The sequence below is a fragment of the Pseudophryne corroboree genome, chromosome 11, assembly GCF_028390025.1.
Source record: "Pseudophryne corroboree isolate aPseCor3 chromosome 11, aPseCor3.hap2, whole genome shotgun sequence".
Taxonomy (NCBI): Eukaryota; Metazoa; Chordata; class Amphibia; order Anura; family Myobatrachidae; genus Pseudophryne; species Pseudophryne corroboree.
In genome coordinates, this window is record NC_086454.1 from 341,128,392 (window position 1) to 341,147,375 (window position 18,984).

At 51.2% G+C, this 18,984-nt stretch overlaps 1 protein-coding gene and 1 long non-coding RNA gene across 3 annotated transcripts in view; one reads left to right on the forward strand and one right to left on the reverse strand.

Moving 5' to 3' along the window:
- LOC134969744 (fatty acyl-CoA hydrolase precursor, medium chain-like) overlaps positions 1–3,566 on the reverse strand; it is a 186,928-nt gene extending 183,362 nt beyond the window's left edge. The window contains exon 1 of one of the 2 annotated variants that reach the window (XM_063945897.1): positions 3,443–3,566. In XM_063945897.1, the coding sequence (XP_063801967.1) occupies positions 3,443–3,503 (61 nt within the window). In that variant the 5' untranslated portion in view covers positions 3,504–3,566. Of the gene's footprint in view, positions 1–1,294; positions 1,554–3,442 lie in introns of those variants that run through there. The other variant, XM_063945896.1, reaches the window with a different exon arrangement.
- Positions 1,604–18,984, forward strand: part of LOC134969746 (uncharacterized) — a 44,865-nt gene continuing 27,484 nt past the window's right edge. Inside the window, exons 1-2 of the long non-coding RNA XR_010189520.1 lie at positions 1,604–1,669; positions 4,225–4,333. This is a non-coding gene — a long non-coding RNA (uncharacterized LOC134969746). The remainder of the gene's footprint in view (positions 1,670–4,224; positions 4,334–18,984) is intronic.

Below are 18,984 nucleotides of genomic sequence, written 5' to 3' on the forward strand. Positions count from 1 at the left end.
AGTGAAAATGACGGCGACGCGCGGCTCCTTATATAGAATCCGAATCTCGTGAGAATCCGACAGCGGGATGATGACGTTCGGGCGTGCTCGGATTAACCGAGCCATACTGGAGAATCCGAGTATGCCTCGGACCCGTGTAAAATGGGTGAAGTTCGGGGGGGTTCGGTTTCCGAGGAACCGAACCCCGCTCATCACTAATGAGGACACATCTGAATCCAGGCAGAGGTCACAGTGTTAGCAGCCATGTGAGTGCTGTGTGCGGGTGGGTTGGTTTTTCAATAGTGTTTAGTATATGTATAAGGGGTACTATGTATGTCATGTGTAGAAATGCATTAATAATGTGAAGCAAATGTGTAAGGGACATTATGTGTATAAGGGCATTAATAATGTGCAGCATATGTGTAAGGTGCACTGTGTGTGTCATTATGTGTATAAGGGCATCAATAATGTGCGGTATATGTGTAAGGGACATTATGTGTATGAGGGCATTAATAAAAGTTGGCATAATGTGTAAGGCGCATTATGTTTATAAGGACATTAATGATGTTTGTCATTTGTGTAAGGGGCATTACTGTGTGGTATTATATGTATAAATACATTACTGTGTGTCATTATGTGTATAAGGTGCTCTACTGTGTGGCATTATGTATAGAAAGGGCACTACATGTGGTCTAATGTGAATAAAGAGCAATCTGGTGTGGTGTAATGTGAATAAGGAGCAATTCATTGTCATGTATTGTGAATAAGGGGCACTAGTGTGAGGAGTAATATATATATGGTAAAGTGGTACTACTGAGTCATGTAACGTTAATAAAGGACACTATCGCATGATAAAATATGAATAAAGTTGCACTACTGTGTGGTGGAATTTGAATTGGTGGTACTATTGTGTGGACATGCAATTTGCCAGCAAAAAAACACTTTTTTTGGGGCTGTGCGCCAAATGTACGCATTGTTCCTATTTAACATATAGGGGGTAGGAACTGGTGATGGTGCTGGGAAAGGGGTGCAGGGTCAGAGGCAGAACTAGCGGTGGTTCTAGGGGGCACCAGCCAAAATCTTGCCTAGGGCATCATATTGGTTAGGGCCGGCTCTGGATACCCCAATTGCAGAGTCTTTGCAGCAGAAGGGCAAGCAGGGGCACAGGGGAATTAGGGAGAGCCTTTTGCCCTATGAAAATATATCCTGTGAGGGGCTTACCCCGTTATAAATATGTTTCCCAATGCAGAGCTGTGGCAGCGGTGGGCACTAACAGGGCAGAGTTAGGCAGCGAAAGGGTTGCCGATCTCCTCACCAAAAGCTGCTGCGCTTCTGCCACCTCCGATCGTCTCCTGGACCTTCGGTGCCACCTGGGATGCCGAGCACTGCACTGGGAATGCGCCCTCGACAGGAGACTGCCGTCCGGATCCACAGTCTGGGTACCGCTGCGCCATCCCGAACGCTCCCTCCAGACGTGCTGTCCTCCGTCCTCCCGTCAGTGGCTGGAGTTTGGGTTCCTGTCCTTCTTCCAGCCCGTCCAAGGTCCTTTACCGGGGCCCTCGCCTTGGGGTTGTCCTCCGCGATGCCTGTCCCCGGCCACGATCCGCGCCGCCTCCGCACAGTCCTTAGGGGTCCTCACGGGTCTTCTTCGTCCAGCGTCCCAGCTCTGGTCCACGATCCAGGTCTCCAGGTGAGCGATCCTCCTTTTCTTCCAGGGCAGCTCTCACCAGTTCCCGGCCGAACTTCACTCCTCTTCTCCCCAGAGCAGCCGACCTCGCTCCCGCACTGTGGAGCACCTGATAAAGGTCCCTCGTCCTCAGCACCACCCCCGACCTCCTTGATCACTGGCTCCCTCGCCCCAGCAACAACCCTCCCCTGGTCCAGTCTGCCCTGCAACCCAATCAACAGGGGCCAATTCTCCCAGGCTAGGGCTGTTGCTGGCCAGGAGGGGAAGACACTATTAGTCAGTGGCGCCAAATTCCTCATCTAAAGCTGACAGGGTCAAACAAAGTGCAGCCATGCTATTCAATGGCCCTACTGATTTGTACCCCAATGTGAGGGGACATTTTGCCAGGGGGACCCCTGTAATATAAAATAAATTAGTGCACACGTGTGAGGGTATTACATGTACACCTGCAGCCCCCCAACAGTCAGAGGCGAGTACACCTGCAGCCCCCCCGACAGAGAAAGGTATGAGGAAGGGAATGTGATGTCTCACCTGCAGCCCCCGACAGAGAGAGGCGTGTACACCTGCAGCCCCCGACAGTGAGAGGCGTGTACACCTGCAGCCCCCGACAGTGAGAGGCGTGTACACCTGCAGCCCCCGACAGTGAGAGGCGTGTACACCTGCAGCCCCCGACAGTGAGAGGCGTGTACACCTGCAGCCCCCGACAGTGAGAGGCGTGTACACCTGCAGCCCCCGACAGTGAGAGGCGTGTACACCTGCAGCCCCCGACAGTGAGAGGCGTGTACACCTGCAGCCCCCGACAGTGAGAGGCGTGTACACCTGCAGCCCCCGACAGTGAGAGGCGTGTACACCTGCAGCCCCCGACAGTGAGAGGCGTGTACACCTGCAGCCCCCGACAGTGAGAGGCGTGTACACCTGCAGCCCCCGACAGTGAGAGGCGTGTACACCTGCAGCCCCCGACAGTGAGAGGCGTGTACACCTGCAGCCCCCGACAGTGAGAGGCAGGTACACCTGCAGCCCCCGACAGTGAGAGGCGAGTACACCTGCAGCCCCCGACAGTGAGAGGCGAGTACACCTGCAGCCCCCGACAGTGAGAGGCGAGTACACCTGCAGCCCCCGACAGTGAGAGGCGAGTACACCTGCAGCCCCCGACAGTGAGAGGCGAGTACACCTGCAGCCCCCGACAGTGAGAGGCGAGTACACCTGCAGCCCCCGACAGTGAGAGGCGAGTACACCTGCAGCCCCCGACAGTGAGAGGTATGAGGGAGGTAATGTGATGTCTCACCTGCAGCCCCTGACAGTGAGAGGTAAATAGTTACACCTGCAGCCCCTGGCAGTGAGAGGTGAGTACACCTGCAGCCCCTGACAGTGAGAGGTAAGTACACCTGCAGCCCCTGACAGTGAGAGGTATGTACACCTGCAGCCCCTTACAGTGAGAGGTATGTACACCTGCAGCCCCTGACAGTGAAAGGTAAGTACACCAGCAGCCCCTGGCAGTGAGAGGTATGAGGAAGAAGGTAATGTGATGCCTCACCTGCAGCCCCTGACAGTGAGAGGTAAGTACACCTGCAGCCCCTGACAGTGAGAGGTAAGTACACCTGCAGCCCCTGACAGTGAGAGGTAAGTACACCTGCAGCCCCTGACAGTGAGAGGAGAGTACACCTGCAGCCCCTGAGAGTGAGAGGTATGTACACCTGCAGCCCCTGACAGTGAGAGGTAAGTACACCTGCAGCCCCTGGCAGTGAGAGGTATGAGGAAGGTAATGTGATGTCTCACCTGCAGCCAGAGCCCCCAGTATGAGGCTGTACAGTATAATTCCTCTCATCAGAGCCCCCATGTCTCAGCACCGTGCAGCGTTACCAGCAGATCCCCGAAGTGTGAATGAGAATTGCTGACTGTGGGCTGGTTCTTTGTTCTCAGGGCACACCTGTAACATGACTTGTGATTGGCTGCTGCATACTTCCCAACATGACCCTCTCCAGGAGGACACAATGTTCTGCTCCTGCACTTCCCTCTTAATTGATGATTGTCATTATCTGTGCTGAAAGAAACACCTTCATTAACCCAGTGGTTCCCAAATTTTTGAAATCACAGCGCCCTAGCCTAGAGCATCAGAATTTTTTTCACTGCACCTCCAGGTGCCAAATGCCCAAATGCTTCTTATTGAGAAATTTAGAAAGAAATATTAAATGAAGTAAATGGTGTTTATGTGTCATCCATTAGTGATATTGTGTGGGGAGAGACAGGATTTCCTTCTGTTTGTTCACATATTGTAGGATTAGCTGCCACCAGCGCTGGTTTTTCTTTTTACATTAACCATAAATCATTTTCATTGGTCCTGGACCACCAATCCAAGGCACCCCTTCAAGGGTCCTGAGGCACCCCAGGGGTGTGTGGATCATTAGATTGACAGTGTCTAGGTTGACAATTTTTAGGTCCACCACTATAGGTCAACAGTCACTTGGTCGACAGGGTTGGAAGGTCGACAGGGTTTCTAGTCTAGGTCAAAAGGTCGACTTGATTTTTTTAATTTATTTTTTGTGTCGTTTTCTTCATAGAGTGACCGGGAACCCCAATTAGTGCAACGTGTCCCCTCGCATGGCTCGCTTCGCTCACCATGCTTCGGCACAGATGACCGTTCCAATCATAGTCCACGTGGATTGTTAAGTATGAAAAAGTTCAAAAAAAGAATTTATAAAATAAAACCTCATGTCGACCTTTTGACCTGTCGACTTAGAAACCCTGTCGACCTTCCAACCCTGTCGACCTAGTGACTGTCGACTATAGTGGTGGACCTAAACATTGTCGACCTAGACAGTGTCGATCTACAGAGCAGATCCCCCCCAGGGAGCCTAGGCAGACAGTTTGGGAACCCCTGCATTAACCTGTGCAAATCAGCTGCCGGCAATCATACATTGGGCCTAATGTATAAACAGTTATTTGCGTTAAAAAATAGATACATTTCACTTTTCTATACTCACATTTTTTACTATCGTCTGAATGTATGTAAGTTTTTCGTTTTTATTTATCGGGGTATTTTATAGCTAATTTATACTTTTTTACTTTTTTGTTGAACTTTTCTAACTTATATTGAAAATAAATGGGAACTTTATGTATCGCTGGATTATCGTGAAAATAGACTGTAACCTTTCATAGCTTTTTTTTTGCCAGCTTTTACTGGCGAGTTTAGCAATAGGCCATGATTGTTCTTGTAGTACCACCTCTAAATTTACTTTTTTTTTTTTACAAAAAGAATATGAGAAAATATCTCCTTATAAACAATCTCTCATATATATATATATATATATATATATATAAAAGGACAAAAGCAGTGGCACTCCAGGGTTTAGTAAAAATATAAACATTTCGTGTATTGAAAAATCGTCACATCTGGCCAATGTTTCGGGGCCCGTAGCCCCTTTATCAAGCCCTTTGTCAAGGCGTGTAAGGGCCCCGAAACGTTGGCCAGATGTGACGATTTTTCAATACACAAATTGTTTATATTTTTACTAAACCCTGGCGTGCCGCTGCTTTTGTCCTTCTATGCATTACCATTTGCCGCAGAGGGTCTTTGGCTTGTCTGCAAAGAGTGCCGGGCATCCTGCTATACCATCTCTTATACACTGCTCAAAAAAATAAAGGGAACACTAAAATAACACATCCTAGATCTGAATGAATGAAATATTCTTATTAAATACTTTGTTCTTTACATAGTTGAATGTGCTGACAACAAAATCACACAAAAATTATCAATGGAAATCAAATTTATTAACCCATGGAGGTCTAGATTTGGAGTCACACTCAAAATTAAAGTGGAAAAACACACTACAGGCTGATCCAACTTTGATGTAATGTCCTTAAAACAAGTCAAAATGAGGCTCAGTAGTGTGTGTGTGGCCTCCACATGCCTGTATGACCTCCCTACAATGCCTGGGCATGCTACTGATGAGGTGGCGGATGGTCTCCTGAGGGATCTCCTCCCAGACCTGGACTAAAGCATCCGCCAACTCCTGGACAGTCTGTGGTGCAACAAGGGTTGGTGGATGGAGCGAGACATGATGTCCCAGATGTGCTCAATTGGATTCAGGTCTGGGGAAGGGGTGGGCCAGTCCATAGCATCAATGCCTTCGTCTTGCAGGAACTGCTGACACACTCCAGCCACATGAGGTCTAGCATTGTCTTGCATTAGGAGGAACCCATGGCCAACCGCACCAACATATGGTCTCACAAGGGGTCTGAGGATATCATCTCGGTACCTAATGGCAGTCAGGCTACCTCTGGCGAGCACATGGAGGGCTGTGTGGCCCCCCAAAGAAATGCCACCCCAAACCATTACTGACCCACTGCCAAACTGGTCATGCTGGAGGATGTTGCAGACAGCAGAACATTCTCCTTGGCGTCTCCAGACTCTGTCACGTCTGTCACATATGCTCAGTGAGAACCTGCTTTCATCTGTGAAGAGCACAGGGCGCCAGTGGCGAATTTGCCAATCTTGGTGTTTTCTGGCAAATGCCAAACATCCTGCACGGTGTTGGGCTGTAAGCACAATCCCCACCTGTGGACGTCGGGCCCTCATACCACGCTCATGGAGTCTGTTTCTGATCGTTTGAGTAGACACATGCACATTTGTGGCTTGCTGGAGGTCATTTTGCAGGGCTCTGGCAGTGCTCCTCCTGTTCCTCCTTGCACAAAGGCGGAGGTAGCGGTTCTGCTGCTGTGTTGTTGCCCTCCTACGGCCTCCTCCACGTCTCCTGATGTACTGGCCTGTCTCCAGGTAGCGCCTCCATGCTCTGGACACTGCGCAGACAGACACAGCAAACCTTCTTGCCACAGCTCGCATTGATGTGCCATCCTGGATGAGCTGCACTACCTGAGCCACTTGTGTGGGTTGTAGGGAGGTCATACAGGCACGTGGAGGCCACACACACTACTGAGCCTCATTGTGACTTGTTTTAAGGACATTATATCAAAGTTGGATCAGCCTGTAGTGTGTTTTTCCACTTTAATTTTGAGGGTGACTACAAATCCAGACCTCCATGGGTTAATAAATTTGATTTCCATTGATAATTTCTCTGACGTCCTAAGATGATGCTGGGGACTCCGTCAGGACCATGGGGAATAGCGGCTCCGCAGGAGACAGGGCACAAAAGTAAAAGCTTTAGGATCAGGTGGTGTGCACTGGCTCCTCCCCCTATGACCCTCCTCCAAGCCTCAGTTAGATTTTTGTGCCCGGCCGAGAATGGTGCAATCTAGGTGGCTCTCCTAAAGACCTGCTTAGAGTAAAAGTTTTGTTAGGTTTTTTTATTTTCAGTGAGTCCTGCTGGCAACAGGCTCACTGCATCGAGGGACTTAGGGGAGAGAAGTGAACTCACCTGCGTGCAGGATGGATTGGCTTCTTAGGCTACTGGACACCATTAGCTCCAGAGGGAGTCGGAACACAGGTCTCACCCTGGGGTTCGTCCCGGAGCCGCGCCGCCGACCCCCTTGCAGATGCCGAAAAGTGAAGAGGTCCAGAAACCGGCGGCAGAAGACTTTTCAGTCTTCATAAGGTAGCGCACAGCACTGCAGCTGTGCGCCATTGTTGTCAGCACACTTCATAGCAGCGGTCACTGAGGGTGCAGGGCGCTGGGGGGAGCGCCCTGGGCAGCAATGATAGTACCTTATTCTGGCTAAAAATACATCACATATAGCCCCTGGGGGCTATATGGATGTATTTAACCCCTGCCAGGTCTCAGAAAAACGGGAGAAGAAGCCCGCCGAAAAGGGGGCGGGGCCTATTCTCCTCAGCACACAGCGCCATTTTCCCTCACAGAAATGCTGGTGGGAAGGCTCCCAGGCTCTCCCCTGCACTGCACTACAGAAACAGGGTTAAAACAGAGAGGGGGGGGCACTTATTTGGCGATATGTATATATATATTAAAATGCTATAAGGGAAAAACACTTATATAAAGGTTGTCCCTGTATAATTATAGCGTTTTTGGTGTGTGCTGGCAAACTCTCCCTCTGTCTCCCCAAAGGGCTAGTGGGGTCCTGTCCTCTATCAGAGCATTCCCTGTGTGTGTGCTGTGTGTCGGTACGTGTGTGTCGACATGTATGAGGACGATGTTGGTGAGGAGGCGGAGCAATTGCCTGTAATGGTGATGTCACTCTCTAGGGAGTCGACACCGGAATGGATGGCTTATTTAAGGAATTACGTGATAATGTCAACACGCTGCAAGGTCGGTTGACGACATGAGAGGGCCGGCTAACCAATTAGTACCTGTCCAGGCGTCTCAAACACCGTCAGGGGCGTTAAAACGTCCTTTTACCTCAGTCGGTCGACACAGACACGGACACTGACTCCAGTGTCGACGGTGAAGAAACAAACGTATTTTCCTTTAGGGCCACACGTTACTTGTTAAGGGCAATGAAGGAGATGTTACATATTTCTGATACTACAAGTACCACAAAAAAGGGTATTATGTGGAGTGTGAAAAAACTACATGTGGTTTTTCCTGAATCAGATAAATTAAATGAAGTGTGTGATGATGCGTGGGTTTCCCCCGATAGAAAATTATTGGCGGTATACCCTTTCCCGCCAGAAGTTATGGCGCGTTGGGAAACACCCCTTAGGGTGGATAAGGCGCTCACACGCTTATCAAAACAAGGGGCGTTACCGTCTCCAGATACGGCCGCCCTCAAGGAGCCAACTGATAGGAGGCTGGAAAATATCCTAAAAAGTATATACACACATACTGGTGTTATACTGCGACCAGCGATCGCCTCAGCCTGGATGGGCAGCGCTGGGGTGGCTTGGTCGGATTCCCTGACTGGAAATATTGATACCCTTGACAGGGACAGTATTTTATTGACTATAGAGCATTTAAAGGATGCATTTCTATATATGCGAGATGCACAGAGGGATATTTGCACTCTGGCATCAAGAGTAAGTGCGATGTCCATATCTGCCAGAAGATGTTTATGGACACGACAGTGGTCAGGTGATGCAGATTCCAAACGGCACATGGAAGTATTGCCGTATAAAGGGGAGGAGTTATTTGGGGTCGGTCCATCGGATCTGGTGGCCACGGCAACAGCTGGAAAATCCACCTTTTTACCCCAAGTCACATCTCAGCAGAAAAAGACATCGTCTTTTCAGCCTCAGTCCTTTCGTCCCCATAAGGGAAGAAGACTGCAGCAGGCAGCCCATTCCCAGGAACAGAAGCCTTCCACCGCTTCTGCCAAGTCCTCAGCATGACGCTGGGGCCGTACAAACAGGTGCGGTGGGGGGTCGTCTCAAGAGTTTCAGCACGACCTCCACCCGGGAGAGTGGGGACTTCATCGGGAAGTCTTCCACATGATTGTGAACCGTTGGGAAAGACCAAAGGTGGACATGATGGCGTCCCGCCTGAACAAAAAACTGGACAGGTATTGCGCCAGGTCAAGAGACCCTCAGGCAATAGCTGTGGACGTTCTGGTAACACCGTGGGTGTACCAGTCGGTGTATGTGTTCCCTCCTCTGCTTCTCATACCTAAGGTACTGAGAATTATAAGACGTAGAGGAGTAAGAACTATACTCGTGGCTCCGGATTGACCAAGAAGGACTTGGTACCCGGAACTTCAAGAGATGCTCACAGAGGACTCATGGCCTCTGCCGCTAAGAAGGGACTTGCTTCAGCAAGTACCATGTCTGTTCCAAGACTTACCGCGGCTGCGTTTGACGGCATGGCGGTTGAACGCCGGATCCTAAGGGAAAAAGGCATTCCGGAAGAGGTCATTCTTACCCTGGTCAAAGCCAGGAAGGAGGTGACCGCACAACATTATCACCACATGTGGCGAAAATATGTTGCGTGGTGTAAGGCCAGGAAGGCCCCACGAAGAAATTTCAACTCGGTCGATTCCTGCATTTCCTGCAAACAGGAGTGTCTATGGGCCTCAAATTGGGGTCCATTAAGGTTCAAATTTCGGCCCTGTCGATTTTCTTTCAGAAAGAATTGGCTTCAGTTCCTGAAATCCAGAAGTTTGTCAAGGGAGTACTGCATATACAACCCCCTTTTGTGCCTCCAGTGGCACTGTGGGATCTCAACGTAGTTCTGGGATTCCTCAAATCACATTGGTTTAAACCGCTCAAACCTGTGGATTTGAAATATCTCACATGGAAAGTGACCATGATGTTGGCCCTGGCCTCGGCCAGGCGAGTTTCAGAATTGGCGGCTTTGTCTCACAAAAGCCCATATCTGATTGTCCATTCGGACAGGGCAGAGCTGCGGACTCGTCCCCATTTTCTCCCTAAGGTGGTGTCAGCGTTTCACCTGAACCAGCTTATTGTGGTACCTGCGGCTACTAGGGACTTGGAGGACTCCAAGTTGCTAGATGTTGTCAGGGCCCTGAAAATATAGGTTTCCAGGACGGCTGGAGTCAGGAAAACTGACTTGCTGTTATCCTGTATGCACCCAACAAACTGGGTGCTCTTGCTTCTAAGCAGACGATTGCTAGTTGGATGTGTAGTACAATTCAGCTTGCACATTCTGTGGCAGGCCTGCCACAGCCAAAATATGTAAATGCCCATTCCACAAGGAAGGTGGGCTCATCTTGGGCGGCTGCCCGAGGGGTCTCGGCTTTACAACTTTGCCGAGCTGCTACTTGGTCAGGGGCACACCCTGGCTGAGGAGGACCTGGAGTTCTCTCACTCGGTGCTGCAGAGTCATCCGCACTCTCCCGCCCGTTTGGGAGCTTTGGTATAATCCCCATGGTCCTGACGGAGTCCCCAGCATCCACTTAGGACGTCAGAGAAAATAAGAATTTACTTACCGATAATTCTATTTCTCGTAGTCCGTAGTGGATGCTGGGCGCCCATCCCAAGTGCGGATTGTCTGCAATACTTGTACATAGTTATTGTTACAAAAATCGGGTTATTATTGTTGTGAGCCATCTTTTCAGAGGCTCCGCTGTTATCATGCTGTTAACTGGGTTCAGATCACAGGTTGTACAGTGTGATTGGTGTGGCTGGTATGAGTCTTACCCGGGATTCAAAATCCTTCCTTATTGTGTACGCTCGTCCGGGCACAGTATCCTAACTGAGGCTTGGAGGAGGGTCATAGGGGGAGGAGCCAGTGCACACCACCTGATCCTAAAGCTTTTACTTTTGTGCCCTGTCTCCTGCGGAGCCGCTATTCCCCATGGTCCTGACGGAGTCCCCAGCATCCACTACGGACTACGAGAAATAGAATTATCGGTAAGTAAATTCTTATTTTTTGTGTGATTTTGTTGTCAGCACATTCAACTATGTAAAGAACAAAGTATTTAATAAGAATATTTCATTCATTCAGATCTAGGATGTGCTATTTTAGTGTTCCCTTTATTTTTTTGAGCAGTGTATAATAGCCCAGATCTGTGACTCTGTGCCAGGGCCTCTAAGGCTGGGCGTGGCCAGGAGCTCTCATTGGGTTAGTGGCAGGTCTATCACACCCAGTCCACAGCTGACTGGGCGAGAAATGCCCTCCCACACTGGTTACATCCATGCTCTGCGCTTTGGCTGCTGTGTTTTCACAGAGAAGGATTAACAATGGGACTGATGGAGCTGCAGCTCCAGCCCCACACCCCAAAATAGGCCCACTGCATCTGCAGCAACACACCCTCCAACACTTTACACATAAAAAAACTGAACAAATTTGAAAAGGGGGCTTGGCCATGGATACAGCGGTGTGGCCACGACCCTTTTACTATACTTTCAATGGAGGCTTAGAGAGTCAAAAATCGGTACATACCATAAATAGAATGGACTGTACCTGCCAAAAAGGTGCAGCTGGAGGGTATGCCACTGTATCTGCAGCAAGTCTCTGCGCTGTAGATAGGGGAAAAACACTTTTACTGCAGCGTCCTATGTCCTGCTGCCAGTCCGCCTGCCCCCTCCGGCATCAACAATCCCCACTACCTAGCCACAGCGCAGGTGGATCAAAAGCAGCTGCGGCCACTGCCATAGATGTGTATGAAAGCGGGGCAGCAGAAGGCTTTCATAGCCCTACCTGCGCCACATACTCTCTGAGCCCTGGAGCCTCCTCTGCGTATGATGTCACAGAAGTGCCTCCCCACCACAGCCGCGCCCAGATCCCCAGAGGCCCTGACTCTGCAACACAGCACCTGGGCTGCCGGCCTGGAAGCCCCGAGATGGTTAATGTAGCGGATAGAGAGGGTGATATCGCGGAGGGTAATGTCTGGACGCTGAATCAATGTAAAAGGTGACAGTGCTGTGCAGTGCAGTGGGTGTGCAGTCTGGGCCGGTGCTAGGGTACTCGCATACTTTACAAAGGCACAGCACACATAATACCCCCTGTAGTAGAGACACTTACACACGTAACGTCCCCTCTACCAAAGACGCTAACACAAGTAACACCTCCTGTACCAGTGACGCTTACACACGTAACACCCCCCTGTACCAGTGACGCTTACACACGTAACACCCCCCTGTACCAGTGACGCTTACACACGTAACACCCCCCTGTACCAGTGACGCTTACACACGTAACGCCCCCCTGTACCTGTGACGCTTACACACGTTATGCCCCCTGTACCAGTGACGCTTACACACGTAACACCCCCCTGTACCGGTGACGCTTACACACGTAACGCCCCCTGTACCAGTGACGTTTACACACGTAACGCCCCCCTGTACCAGTGACGCTTACATACGTAACGCCCCCTGTACCAGTGACACTTACACATGTAACGCCCCCCCTGTACCAGTGACGCTTACACACGTAATGCCCCCTGTACCAGTGACGCTTACACATGTAACGCCCCCCATGTACCAGTGACGCTTACACATGTAACGCCCCCCCTGTAGCAGTGCTGTATACACACGTAATGCCCTCTGTACCAGTGACGCTTACACACATGACGCCCCCCCTGTACCAGTGACGCTTACACATGTAACGCCCCCCCTTGTACCAGTGACGCTTACACACGTAACGCCCCCTGTACCAGTGATGCTTACACACATGACGCCCCCCCTGTACCAGTGACGCTTACACATGTAACGCCCCCCCTTGTACCAGTGACGCTTACACACGTAACGCCCCCCCTGTACCAGTGATGCTTACACACATAACGCCCCCTGTAGCAGTACCGCTCACACATGTAACGCCCCCTGTAGCAGTGACGCTTACACATATAACGCCCCCTGTACCAGTGCCGCTTACACACGTAATGCCTCCTCTACCAGTGCCGCTTACACACGTAATGCCTCCTCTACCAGTGCCGCTTACACACGTAACGCCCCCCTGTACCAGTGCCGCTTACACACGTAATGCCTCCTCTACCAGTGCCGCTTACACACGTAATGCCTCCTCTACCAGTGCCGCTTACACACGTAATGCCTCCTCTACCAGTGCCGCTTACACACGTAACGCCCCCCTGTACCAGTGCCGCTTACACACGTAATGCCTCCTCTACCAGTGCCGCTTACACACGTAATGCCTCCTCTACCAGTGCCGCTTACACACATAACGCCCCCTGTAGCAGTACCGCTCACACATGTAACGCCCCCTGTAGCAGTGACGCTTACACATATAACGCCCCCTGTACCAGTGCCGCTTACACACGTAATGCCTCCTCTACCAGTGCCGCTTACACACGTAACGCCCCCTGTACCAGTGCCGCTTACACACGTAACGCCCCCTGTACCAGTGCCGCTTACACACGTAACAGCCCCTGTAGCAGTGCCGCTTACACACGTAACGCCCCCCTGTACCAGTGCCGCTTACACACGTAATGCCTCCTCTACCAGTGACGCTTACACATGTAACGCCCCCTGTACCAGTGACGCTTACACATGTAACGCCCCCTGTACCAGTGACGCTTACACATGTAACGCCCCCTGTACCAGTGATACTTACACACATAACGCCCCCTGTAGCAGTACCGCTCACACATGTAACGCCCCCTGTAGCAGTGCCGCTTACACACGTAACAGCCCCTGTAGCAGTGCCGCTTACACACGTAACGCCCCCTGTACCAGTGACGCTTACACATGTAACGCCCCCTCTGTACCAGTGATACTTACACACATAACGCCCCCTGTAGCAGTACCGCTCACACATGTAACGCCCCCTGTAGCAGTGCCGCTTACACACGTAACACCCCCTGTAGCAGTGCCGCTTACACACGTAACACCCCCTGTAGCAGTGCCGCTTACACACGTAACACCCCCTGTAGCAGTGCCGCTTACACACATAACGCCCCCTGTACCAGTGCCGCTTACACATGTAACACCCCCTGTAGCAGTGCCGCTTACACATGTAACGCCCCCTGTACCAGTGCCGCTTACAAACATAACATCCCCTGTTCCAGTGCCGCTTACACACGTAACGCCTCCTCTACCAGTGGCGCTTACACACATTATGCCGCAGTCACACATACAAACACAACAGACACATATATATACAAACTCACACAAATACATACATACTGTACATACATTACACACATACACAGTCACACATATATACAGTATGCACAGACACTGTATATACACACACACACACTCACTTTCTTTCCAGACACTTACCTAATGAAGTCTGGCTGGCCGAAGCTGTAGCAGCTCATCCTCCTGCTGCAGCATGGTCCCATCTAGCTCCGCCCCTTATTCCCATCTAGCCCTGCCCCCTTTGGCTTCCGGCCAGCCACTGAATGTCACACGGGAGGGGAGGGGGAGAGGAGGCTTTGTGCTGCCGACGCCGAGGGGGAGAGGAGGTTTTGTGCTGCCGGCGCCAATGCCAGATTAAGGTCCTCACGGGCCTGGAGCTGAAATGTATGAAGGGCCTATTGTGTGCTATCGCAGGAGGTGTGACCTGCATCAGTGGCGGAACTACAGAGTGGAGGGCCCAGGTGCAACAATATGCTTTGGGCCCCCTACCGCCCCCTTTTCACTGCAGCCGCCGCTGCACCCCTTGGCCCATCTAGTCTGCCTGTGTACACACATATGCTAGGGTTTATTTTTGTTGGGAGCCAATTAACCTATCAGTATATTTTTGGATTGTGGGAGGAAACCAAAGTAGCCAGGGGAAACACAAACAAGTACGGGTAGAACATACAAACTCCACACAGTTAGGGTGATGGAGGGAATCAAAACTATGAACTCTGTGCTGTGAGGCAGTAATGTTAACCATTACAGTACACTAACCAATCCTACAATAAATAGATTTATTTATACAAAAAGCATCAGTGAAAATTGAAATCTGCAAATACTGTATCTACCACAAACCGTTCCAGGCCACACAACACAACACACTGATACACAGTACCTGAGCTTTCCCAGGACTTTTGACCTGACCTCCGTCCTTCCTTTGCCTCAGGGCCAGTGGGTCTGGGGCGCCTAGGTCATCCTGCTGCTCCTGACTCCTAAGTCCTGCAGCAGCCACCATGGTGTCAACGCCCCCATCCTCTTCTGCTTCACTCCTCCTATTCGTCCTCCTTGTTGGTAATTCATTCGATTCCTGTTATGTGCATCTAGTTTGACATTCACCTTGCTGGCTGCTCCTCTTCTGCAGCGCAGCCTGAATGATACAGGGGGTGGGCGCAGGGACGTGCTAGGGTGTACAACACCCCCCCTACAAACTATAAATGTGTGCCCTCCTAGAAATATGGAGGCAAAATAGTGGTTGGTGCCCTCCACCTACACAAACACACATTCATTACCAACACCCCAGCAGCACCCAGACACTCCCCACATTCACAAACAATACACCAGAAGCACCCAATCACCCATCTTCATTCACCACCAATAGCCTGCCCAGCCACACGTCTCATCATTTACTAGTACCAACTCCCCTGCAGCACTCCGATAATCCCAGTGGCCCTTCATTCACTACCAACACCCACCACCATACAGTACTATTACCTCTACAGCAAAGACACCTCCACCTGGCACACTAAAACACCCAGACATCCCCCCCCCATACACTACAATACCCAGACACATCCCCCCCATACACCTTCAATACCCAGACACATCCCCCTCATACCATACAGCACCCAGACATACCCCCCCCTCATACATTACAGCACCCAGACAACCCCCCCTCCTACACTACAGCACCCAGACACCCCCCTCCCTCATACACTACAGCACCCAGACACCCGCTCCCTCATACACTACAGCACCCAGACACGCCTTATACACTACAACACCCAGACACCCCCCTCATACACTACAGCACCCAGACACCCCTCATACACTACAGCACCCAGACACCCCCCATACACTACAGCACCCAGACACCCCCCATACACTACAGCACCCAGACACGCCTTATACACTACAGCATCCAGACAACATCCCCCCCATACCCTACAGCACCCAGACAACCCCCCCTCATACACTACAGCACCCAGACAACACCCCCCTCATACCCTGCAGCACCCAGACAACACCCCCCCTCATACCCTACAGCACCCAGACAACACCCCCCCTCATACCCTACAGCACCCAGACAACACCCCCCTCATACATTACAGCACCCAGACAACACCCCCCTCATACATTACAGCACCCAGACAACACCCCCCTCATACATTACAGCACTCAGACAGCACCCCCCTCATACATTACAGCACCCAGACAACACCCCCCTCGTACATTACAGCACCCAGACAACACCCCCCTCGTACATTACAGCACCCAGACAACACCCCCCTCGTACATTACAGCACCCAGACAACACCCCCCTCGTACATTACAGCACCCAGACAACACCCCCCCTCATACATTACAGCACCCAGACAACACCCCCCTCATACATTACAGCACCCAGACAACACCCCCCCTCATACCCTACAGCACCCAGACAACACCCCCCCTCATACCCTACAGCACCCAGACAACACCCCCCTCATACATTACAGCACCCAGACAACACCCCCCTCGTACATTACAGCACCCAGACAACGCCCCCCTCGTACATTACAGCACCCAGACAACACCCCCCTCGTACATTACAGCACCCAGACAACACCCCCCTCGTACATTACAGCACCCAGACAACACCCCCCTCGTACATTACAGCACCCAGACAACACCCCCCCCTCATACATTACAGCACCCAGACAACACCCCCCTCATACATTACAGCACCCAGACAACACCCCCCCTCATACCCTACAGCACCCAGACAACACCCCCCCTCATACCCTACAGCACCCAGACAACACCCCCCTCGTACATTACAGCACCCAGACAACACCCCCCTCGTACATTACAGCACCCAGACAACACCCCCCTCGTACATTACAGCACCCAGACAACACCCCCCTCGTACATTACAGCACCCAGACAACACCCCCTCGTACATTACAGCACCCAGACAACACCCCCCTCGTACATTACAGCACCCAGACAACACCCCCTCTCATACATTACAGCACCCAGACAACACCCCCCTCATACATTACAGCACCCAGACAACACCCCCCCTCATACCCTACAGCACCCAGACAACACCCCCCCTCATACCCTACAGCACCCAGACAACACCCCCCTCATACATTACAGCACCCAGACAACACCCCCCTCGTACATTACAGCACCCAGACAACACCCCCTCGTACATTACAGCACCCAGACAACACCCCCCTCATACATTACAGCACCCAGACAACACCCCCCCTCATACATTACAGCACCCAGACAACACCCCGCTCATACATTACAGCACCCAGACAACACCCCTCCTCTCTCTTTCCCTCCCCACCCCCCATACACTACAGCACGCACTCATCCAGCCCATTAAAAAATCTAGAAATCCTGGCAGCCGGGAGAAGCGCGGGTGAGAGAGGACGGGAGGGGGGGGAGCTGTCATATTTGGGGCGGCCGATATGCAGCAGTACAGTACCTGATATGTAGGCATGCAGCTAGCCCCGCCATGTCATGAGCCGCACTAGGAAAGCTGGGGGGAGGAGCCGAGGGGAAGAGCAGGCCCGTACAGTGACACAAGCAGCCGAGGAGAGGCGGAGAGAGAAGAGCGGACCGGGCACTCCTCCTGCTCTGGCCGGGACCCTGTCACTTCCGGCCACGAGAGCAACACTGGCGGCGGGCTCAGCGCTACCCGCGGCATATAGTGAGTCAATGTGACTCATTGTAATGTGGGCGGCTGTGGGCCCCTTCACACCAGCGGGCCCCAGTGCAACGCACTGGTTGCACCGCCAGTAGTTCCGCCTCTGACCTGCATGGTATGTGTGTGGGCTACTGATACTGTATGGGTGCATGACTAGTGCTGTTTTTAAGTATATATGTGTGTTTATGCATGTTTGAAAAAATTAATATATACATAGTAGAGATGTGCACCGGAAATTTTTTTGGTTTTGTATTTTGGTTTTGGATTCGGTTCCGCGGCCGTGTTTTGGATTTGGACGCGTTTTGGCTAGAGATGTGCACCGGAAATTTTTCGGGTTTTGTGTTTTGGTTTTGGATTCGGTTCCGCGGCCGTGTTTTGGATTCGGACGCGTTTTGCCAAAACCTCCCTGAAATTTTTTTGTCGGATTCGGGTGTGTTTTGGTTTCGGGTGTTTTTTTACAAAAAAACCCTCAAAAACAGCTTAAATCATAGAATTTGGGGGTTATTTTGATCCCATAGTATTATTAACCTCAATAACCATAATTTACACTAATTTTCAGTCTATTCTGAACACCTCACACCTCACAATATTATTTTTAGTCCTTAAATTTGCACCGAGGTCGCTGGATGGCTAAGCTAAGCGACACAAGTGGCCGACACAAACACCTGGCCCATCTAGGAGTGGCACTGCAGTGTCAGGCAGGATGGCACTTCAAAAAAATAGTCCCCAAACAGCACATGATGCAAAGAAAAAAAGAGGCGCACCAAGGTGGCTGTGTGACTAAGCTAAGCGACACAAGTGGCCGACACAAACACCTGGCCCATCTAGGAGTGGCACTGCAGTGTCAGACAGGATGGCACTTCAAAAAAATAGTCCCCAAACAGCACATGATGCAAAGAAAAAAAGAGACGCACCAAGGTCGCTGTGTAACTAAGCTAAGCGACACAAGTGGCCGACACAAACACCTGGCCCATCTAGGAGTGGCACTGCAGTGTCAGACAGGATGGCACTTAAAAAAAATAGTCCCCAAACAGCACATGATGCAAAGAAAAAAAGAGACGCACCAAGGTCGCTGTGTGACTAAGCTAAGCGACACAAGTGGCCGACACAAACACCTGGCCCATCTAGGAGTGGCACTGCAGTGTCAGACAGGATGGCACTTCAAAAAAATAGTCCCCAAACAGCACATGATGCAAAGAAAAAAAGAGACGCACCAAGGTCGCTGTGTGA